Below are 8,692 nucleotides of genomic sequence, written 5' to 3' on the forward strand. Positions count from 1 at the left end.
TCAATTTAATGGCTTGGATCACTCTATCATAATCTCGAATATTTGGCGTTAGGCCCACCTCTGGCACAAAAGAGGTCCCATGCATAATAGGTCGCGCTATGATTTTTCTTTTGCTATATGATTTTTCTTTTGCTATATGTGGTTTGTTTGCTATGCGATATGTGTGTTTTTCAATATGTGTTTGTTTACGTCATTGTTTAGCAATATTTTATCAAAATAGCAATCATTCGCACTATACTAACGCAATTTTCTTCATTTTTGAAGGTTTTCTTTTATTTTGATTATTTCCCCAAAGGTTGATTCGTGTTGACTGCGAACTGGCGGATCACCCGTACTTCACAAGATCAAAAGCACGAGCATCCGACAACATGAATGATTCAGGGGCATCCGAACAGAATGGCTTGGGACTTGTCGCCCTTCCGAGAGACGAACCTGAAGCTTCGGGAGGAGGGAACGACGAACTCATCGCCCAACTGGTGCAGCAAATAGCCAATATGCAAACTGAGATCGAGCGACTGCGAAATCTTACCAATCTATCCATCACCCTTAATACCCCTCACCACGAACAAAGAACAAATGCGACGCTTCCACCATCTTTTTCACCTGTTGACTCGCCCGCTCCTCAGCCCTCTCCCACAAACCCTCCGCTTTACACATGCCATCCAAATACTACCGATTCACAACAAACTAGCCAGCAACAAACCATCTCACAACAATCAAACCCACAACAAGCCATTCCACCACCAATCCGCCCGCAACAAACCATCCCATCACAAACCACCCCGCAACAAACCAACATACAACAAACCATCCCGCAACCAAGTAACCCGCAACAAGCCAACCCAGCCAATTAACTTCCAACAAACCAACCCGCCACCCTTCACCACTCCCTACATTCCTCAACCCACAGTTACCCAAAACTACCAAGCAACTCAACACATACCATTGGCACACACCGCTAGCCATAATACGCAGTATGTGCCACCGGTATATGTAGCAGAAGCTCAACCATTCACTACTCAGTTGCAGGCTGTGCAGCAACCAGAGGCTGATCCTTATGAGGAAATAGAAAGGGAAGCTAGGGCGAGAGCGGAGGAGAACGTTGCAAAGGAGATTCGTAGTCTGAAGGAAGCATTTAGAAGCATCCAAACCCACAAAGGATGTGAAGGATTGGAATACGAGGATCTGTGTATCCATCCCGACATTGAGTTGCCCGCTGGATACAAGGTACCGAAATTTGATATGTTTGATGGAAAGGGAAATCCTCGGGCTCATTTGAGATCGTACTGTGACAAGCTTGTCGGAGTAGGGAAAGATCAGGCCATTAGGATGAAGCTGTTTATAAGGAGCCTGACGGGAGAAGCACTTGATTGGTATACATGCCAAGATCCGCAGAAATGGCGTAGTTGGGGAGAAATGGCGCAGGAATTTATGGATAGGTTCAGGTTTAACACTGAGACTGTCCCAGACAGATTCTATTTGATGAAGTTGGAAAGGAAGTCAACAGAAACTTTCAGAGAGTATGCTATGCGATGGAGAGCAGAAGCCGCAAAGGTCCAGCCCCCGATGGCGGAAAGTGAGATGACGACGCTTTTTGTACAATCTCTAAAAGATGCAACATACTATGAAAGGTTGATAAGCGTCATCGGGCAAAAGTTTTCTGAAGTTATCAGGATGGGAGATTTTATAGAAGAAGGTATCAAGACAGGGAGAATCACAAATTTGGCAGCTTTGCAAGCAACAAGTAAGGCAATTCAATCAGATTCAATTAAGAAGAAGAAGGACGGAGTGTCCGCGGTCATGACCATCCAGGAACGTAGACCAAACCAGATGTTAACCTACCAATACCCTTCATCCCAGCCCGCATATTACAGCCAATACACCCAAACCCCTCAGCCTTATTACCAGCCTCCACCCGCTCCTTACCCTGTTTACCATACCCAACCAACATATTGTCCACCTCGAGCACCCGCCTATCAAAACCCATCACGATACCAACCAACCTACTCGCCTCAACCCCAATACCAACCACAAAACCGTCCACAAAACACACCCAGACCTCGCCCAAACTTTGAAAGAAAACCCACTAAAACTTATACACCATTAGCCGAACCCTTAGCCCAATTATACGAAAGATTGAGAACCGCCGGGATACTCCAACCCATTCAAGGGAGAGTTCCTAATCCCCTTCCTGGATGGTATGACGGGACTAAGCGTTGTGCATACCACTCAGGAGTTGCCGGACACGATACTGAAAATTGCCTTACTCTTAAAGATAAAGTCGAGGCGTTGATCAAAGAAGGAGTCATCCAGCTTAAAGGGTCTCCCCCAAATATAAATGACAATCCTCTGCCCAATCATGGTGACACAAATGTGAACATGATCACCCTTGATGAAGAATGTAATCTGGAAGGGACTATCGTGCCAGTCAAAGAAAAGAAAAAGGTGGAATCATCAGCCTTTGTCGCTCCCGTAATTACAGTTCAAGTAAGAGCACCGATTGAAGTAGAAGTACTCACTGCCAGGCCTAAGATCACGGCCCTAGTCGCTCAAGCGCCCTCTTTCAGCACCAAAGCGGTGCCTTGGAATTACTCGGCGGATGAAAGGAATAAGGGAAAGGCAAAACTGATTGTAGAAACTGTTGCTGCCGGGATGACAAGATCTGGGCGGTGTTATGCCCCTGAAGAGGTAGCACGAGGAGCACCAAGCAAAGAAAATGGCCAAAAGAAAGCTGTGACTGAGGCTGAGGTTGAAGAATTTTGGAGGAAAATGCCAACCAAAGAATATTCTGTTGTAGAACAACTGAAGAAAACACCAGCCCAGATTTCTTTATTGTCATTATTGATGAGTTCTGAAGCTCATAGGAGCGCTTTAGCAAAAGTACTGAATGAAGCTTATGTTCCGCTTGAGACTTCCAGCGAGAAACTTTCAGCTATGGTGGGAGAAATCCTTGAAACCCACAAAGTTTCTTTTCATAACGATGAATTGCCACCTGAGGGTTCGGTACACAACAAAGCGTTGAACATCACCGTCAGATGCAGGGACAAATTCATTTCCAAGGTATTGATTGATGGAGGTTCAGCTGTGAATATATGTCCTGTCACTACTCTCCGAGCTTTAGGGATTGATGTCGGGAAGCTTCGCGACAGTCAGGTAAGAGTCAAAGGTTTCGATGGAGCCCAGAGAGGTGTCGTGGGAGAGATTGACTTAGCCTTAGAAATCGGACCTGTGGAGTTCATGGTGGAGTTCCAAGTAATGGACATATCTGGGCTACAATTTCTTCGATAGGAAGGCCATGGATTCACATGGCTGGTGCGGTTCCCTCTACCTTGCATCAAAGTTTGAAGTTTGTTTGGAACCATCAAGAAGTTGTGATCCATGGAGAGGGCAACAATTCGATCTATCCCGAAATTCAATCCCGTTATTGAAAGTGTTGAGAAAGGCTAGATGGATCTATCTTTCCACATTAAGAAAACCATGTGTACTACTCGAGCGAAAAGGTAAAATTGCCACGCGTGTACTTATGATGGTGGCTTGGGAAATGTTGAAGAATGGTTTTAATACGGTCGGGGTCTTGGTTTGAACTTGGATGGAATTGTGGAACCAATTCAATTACCGGAGCGTAAAGATACTTTTGGTCTTGGATACGAGCCCACTCTTGAAGAGATTTCCCTGGCTAGTCTCAGAAGGAAAGGTGATATTCCCTTGCCAAAGCCTGTCCCGCTCCTGAATCAGTCATTTTTCAAGGCGTCCGTCACCCAAGTACCAGAGGAAGCTGCCGAAGACAACCTCGTGGAAGGACTCAAGAATCTGTTCATTGCCGAGGAAGAAGCTGAATGCAACGTGATTCTGGATGATTGCCCTGAAACTCCAACTATCTGGGATGCTGAGCCTGGAGATGCTTTAAACAATTGGACTTGTACCCCGCCCCCGGTTCTCCGGGAGTCTTGGTAGACAATTTGTATTAGTATTTGATGAAACAACGCGATTCAATTTGAGGCTCGAATCGTGTTTATACTTTTGTTATGTTTTGCCTCCACCTTTTGAAAGCTTAAATGCCAAATCCAAACTATAATTTACTATTTTAATTTTCGTCTTCATTTAATTAATTTCTCTTCGTTCTTTTTCAAAGAATCAAACTAGTAAATCTGCCGATACTGTGAATTTGACACGTAATGAAACAAGCGAACCAATTCTAAATGCCGAACCAGATTCTGAAGAATATGAAGAAGACTTGCAACCTGAAGAGTTAACTAAGGATTTTGAACATTTTGAGAATAAGCCAAAACCGAATTTGGATGAAACAGAAACCATAAACTTGGGAGACTCAGAAACTGTGAGGGAAACAAGAATTAGTGTCCATTTAACTCCGGCACAAAGGGAAGAATTGATCAACCTTTTGAGGCAATATATAGACGTATTCGCATGGTCTTACGATGATATGCCGGGTTTAAGCACAGACATCGTTTCGCATAAGTTGCCTATTGATCCATCTTGTCCTCCGGTGAAACAAAAGAAGAGAAATATTAAACCGGATCTGAGTTTAAAAGTCAAGGAAGAAGTCTCCAAGCAATTTGATGCAAAGGTTATTCGAGCTGCGAGGTATCCCACTTGGCTAGCCAATATCGTGCCTGTACCAAAGAAAGATGGCAAAGTCAGGGTATGCGTGGATTATCGGGATCTCAACAAGGCTAGTCCGAAAGATGACTTCCCCCTCCCAAATATTCACATACTTATTGATAATTGTGCGAATCATGAGCTACAGTCATTCGTCGATTGCTTCGCAGCTATCACCAAAATTCGATGGATGAAGAAGATCCGAGAAAACGGCATTTGTCACACCTTGGGGAGTATACTATTATCGAGTGATGCCTTTTGGACTCAAGAATACGCAGTGTTCCACCTATATGAGAGCCATGACTACTATTTTTCATGACATGATCCACAAGGAGATTGAAGTCTATGTGGACGATATCATCATCAAGTCACGAAAGAGTTCAGATCACTTGACGGATTTGAAGAAGTTCTTTGACAGACTGAGGCGATATAATCTGAAATTGAATCCCGCAAAATGTGCATTTGGTGTTCCTGCTGGGAAGCTGTTAGGTTTTATTGTGAGCAGGAGGGGCATCGAATTGGACCCCTCAAAGATAAAGGCTATTCAAGAGTTGCCTGCCCCTAAGAGCCGAAAGGACGTGATGAGTTTCCTCGGTCGACTCAACTACATTAGCCGGTTCATAGCACAATCAACAGTAATATGTGAGCCGATAATCAAGCTATTGAGGAAAGATGCTGCTACTAAATGGACGGAAGATTGCCAACGAGCTTTTGATAAAATCAAGGAGTATTTGTCTAATCCGCCTGTTTTGGTGCCTCCGGAAGCCGGAAGTGTCATACCCTAGTTCAACTAGGGTCAAAATAGTTTACAACATCCGGGTAATTCCGGGGTTAATTAAAGTCTAAGGAGTCGCCACCTAATTATTTACGGTGAATTAGGGCACCTAAAGTAATTAAAGTTATTATCTAAAGTTGATTTGTTTTTAAAGTCTACGAAACCAAATGATTCTAGGTACGGGTTCAACTAACCTAGAGGGAAGGTATTAGGCATCCTCTAAATTCCATTAACAATGGTTAACCGACCGGACTTAAATTTAATTAGGCTAAGAAGGTTGAGTATAGACCTATATGAATGTTGGATATTAAGTTGATACTTCATTGTGAAAATCCGTCAGAAGAAAGACGTGAAACATTTTCATAAGCACACAAAATTCTTTTTTGCTAAATCCAATGTAGCCTCAAGTCAGTGAAAGAAAATTCGTTTGTACTCGAAGTTGATAGCCAAAAAAAGAAAGCATTTATATTTGGAATAAAACTGATTTTTGTTAGCAAAATGAGTGACCGATTTATAAAAATACATTCTCTTGGCGAAACACCGACTGACTCTAAGAATAAAATTATCGAACATGTCATCAATCGATTTTTTCAAACTTATCATCCTTATCTAAGTGTCGTGTTCTATCTAAAAGGGGAGTAATCGGTTATATCTAAGGCAACTCAAATGAAACTTAGTCTTAAATTGTAGCAGCTTAAGTCTCAATAGATAATCATACAAACATATGTTAGTCCCACCAAATATATAAACAAATATCGGAGAATGAAAATAAAATGGCGAAGATGATATAAAATATTAAAAGGGCATTTTTGACTTTTGCAAGAGAGATTGAGATATATTCCGTGATTTTCGGCTCGAAGTAAGATTAGGCGCGAATGCTGACGTTATACCTGGACTCCATAAGCGGTGACTGAGTTTCGAAGTGAAACTCTTCTGGCTCACGATTGTACATGCGAAACCAAGAAAAATAAAAGACAAACCATTAGAAAAGGGACATCATACTCCTTCAAACTTTAGTTAAAAAAAATAGCGAAAAATGAAATAGGTGCCTAAGTAATCTCCATCGTGCAAGCTAATATACATCAAAGTTTGCCATATCATGGATCTAAATGGGAGTACAAAGAAAGAGAAACACAGCCTAGTGTTATTTTAAAACCATGATTTTTAATGCAACTTGTTGTCAATTGCATAACCAACTATAGTAACGTGCAGATATCTTCAGATCATTTGACTAACAAAGGGAGATGCACTTAGGCATGAGTTTCATACTTAGAAAAACAGCATACGGGTATAAAATAGACAGATACGGATCAAGGGGATAAGGTATCGGCTGTAACAACCAAGTTTCGGATCCAAAGGTGAGAAAGGAGGAATGCCACAGATTGAAACTAGAAAACATTCAAATGCAATAAGATCAGAAGTACCAGATTTCTCATAATATAAAAAATGAACCAAATCAAACGAGAGGTTGCTATTTTATTAGTTCGAACCACGATTATGCATACATAGCCCAAAATCCACAAGTAAACACCTCGGACAAATAAATTGACAAATTTCATTGTTCATGTTATCACACTTATAAGCGTAGACATAGTCAAACATAACACCCTTTAATCGTATTTATGAATCATCGAGTGTATCGCAAACGAGACTCAGACCGAATGGGCTTACACTTAGCCAAACCACAATCAAAATAGCACAATCAGAATATGATAAGTGTTTATTAATCTGGGTTAACCCAATGTAATCTACGACTAAGCAAAATTCATGATAAGTCATACCTAATACCTAATAAACAACAAGCGTCCAATAAGAACAAGATTCACATTACGCAATGTAACTTCAACTAACATAATTTCACGGACGATAAATACAAATAGCATATCAGATTGTATCGCTCGTGGTGCGGTGAAGTAGGGTCATGTCAAAGTCTCGAATCTACTCGTACCGAATTATTCGAAACCTTTTCAAGTCAAAAGAAAAATTAAAGTCTTTGACGTAGTTAAAGTTCTTTTGCCGAATAGCGACGCAAAGTCGGCGAATTATGAAAACTCAACTCTTCAATACAAATCTCACAACGAGAAAGTATTTTACGATTGAAAATGTTTGAAGCCCGCATTTTTTGAAAAACGAAAGGAACTCAAGACTTTAGAAAAATACCCCTCTCTCCTCCTTCGGCTGAGGATTTAGAGAGTATTTATAGGTAAATTAGAACCTAGGGCTTTGATTTGGCGGGATTTTGAATTCGATTTTGGTTCTGGGTCAACATGACCGTTTCGAACTGAAAATTGAATCTTTTAACAGTTGGCTTTTTTCAGAAACTTCAAAAGTTCTTTGGCTATTTGTGTTGACCATCTCAATGACGATGAGAGAGGAAAGGATTTACACAAAAAATAAAACGGCAAGACCTGCCATCGTTGAAAGGAAAATGGGTCTTTGTTAAAAAGGGGAAAGAGGAGAAGACGGACAGCAGATGAGAGCGTAGAGAGAGGGAGAGAGAAAGAGGCGGAGATATTGCACGAAACGGGTGTCCTGTCAGCCATTGTTGAAGGCAACCGAGCCTTTGTGTGACCAGGAAAAAGGGATGAGAGAGAGAGCAAGAGAGAGGAGCGGCTGAGAGGGAGAAGAGAGATTAGGGATTAAGGTCTTAAGTAAAATGAAGTGGCGGGGGAAAAGGTATGAAATTTGGATGCGAATTAAGCTAGGGGTGAGTTTCGGGTGAGAATAGTGCGTGGCCGGGTTAAGTGTTTGTTGAAATTTGGCCGAATTTTGTTTGAAATGGACAATGGTTTAAAGGTAATGGATTAAAATGTGGGCTGGTGGGGAATCCGAATTTGCCTTTTCCTCCTCTACTTAATTATTTATTGGGCTTCTAATTTAAGAACTAGTACAATATACTATGTGAAGATAATTAGTATGTAGAAAATAAAGGATTTAATAAAGTAAAATTAATTTAACGAGTATGAAATCCAAAAATAAAGTGATAATTAACCCTTTTGAAATTTGCGATAAAGTAATACTAGTAAAAATAGTGAAAAATGAAAGTAACGCTAGAAATAAAAATAGTAGTAGAAATAAAACCCTAGCTCGTCAATAAATTTAAAAACCGAAGAAATAAATTAGAATAAAGGAGGGACAAAATTGGGTGTCCAACGGAAGACCTTTGTTATTATATTTGTCGTGTCGAAAAATGCATTTGGATGCGTGCAAGACAACATGATGAAACAGAAAGAAGGAGCAAGCAATATACTATTTGAGCAAAAATTCACCCTTTTAAGGCCCCTTATACTTTGTTGGAAG

The 8,692-nt window shown here is 41.1% G+C and overlaps 1 protein-coding gene across 1 annotated transcript; it reads left to right on the plus strand.

The window, feature by feature from the left end:
* Window positions 1–368: 368 nt before the first annotated feature.
* LOC132042998 (uncharacterized) lies at window positions 369–4,869 on the plus strand. Its single transcript, XM_059433496.1, has 5 exons — window positions 369–605; window positions 1,030–3,252; window positions 3,736–3,933; window positions 4,133–4,602; window positions 4,788–4,869. Exons 1-5 carry the CDS (start codon window positions 369–371, stop codon window positions 4,867–4,869), a joined length of 3,210 nt encoding a protein of 1,069 aa, XP_059289479.1.
* Window positions 4,870–8,692: the final 3,823 nt, after the last annotated feature.

The sequence above is a fragment of the Lycium ferocissimum genome, unplaced genomic scaffold, assembly GCF_029784015.1.
Source record: "Lycium ferocissimum isolate CSIRO_LF1 unplaced genomic scaffold, AGI_CSIRO_Lferr_CH_V1 ctg19695, whole genome shotgun sequence".
Taxonomy (NCBI): domain Eukaryota; kingdom Viridiplantae; phylum Streptophyta; class Magnoliopsida; order Solanales; family Solanaceae; genus Lycium; species Lycium ferocissimum.

Coding starts and splice junctions, on each gene's coding strand:
- LOC132042998 (XM_059433496.1), top strand. CDS start 369: ATGAATGATTCAGGGGCATCCGAACAGAATGGCTTGGGACTTGTCGCC. Junction 606..1,029: donor TTCCACCATCTTTTTCACCT/GTTGACTCGCCC, acceptor ACTCAGTTGCAG/GCTGTGCAGCAACCAGAGGC. Junction 3,934..4,132: donor GGACTTGTACCCCGCCCCCG/GTTCTCCGGGAG, acceptor TCTTTTTCAAAG/AATCAAACTAGTAAATCTGC.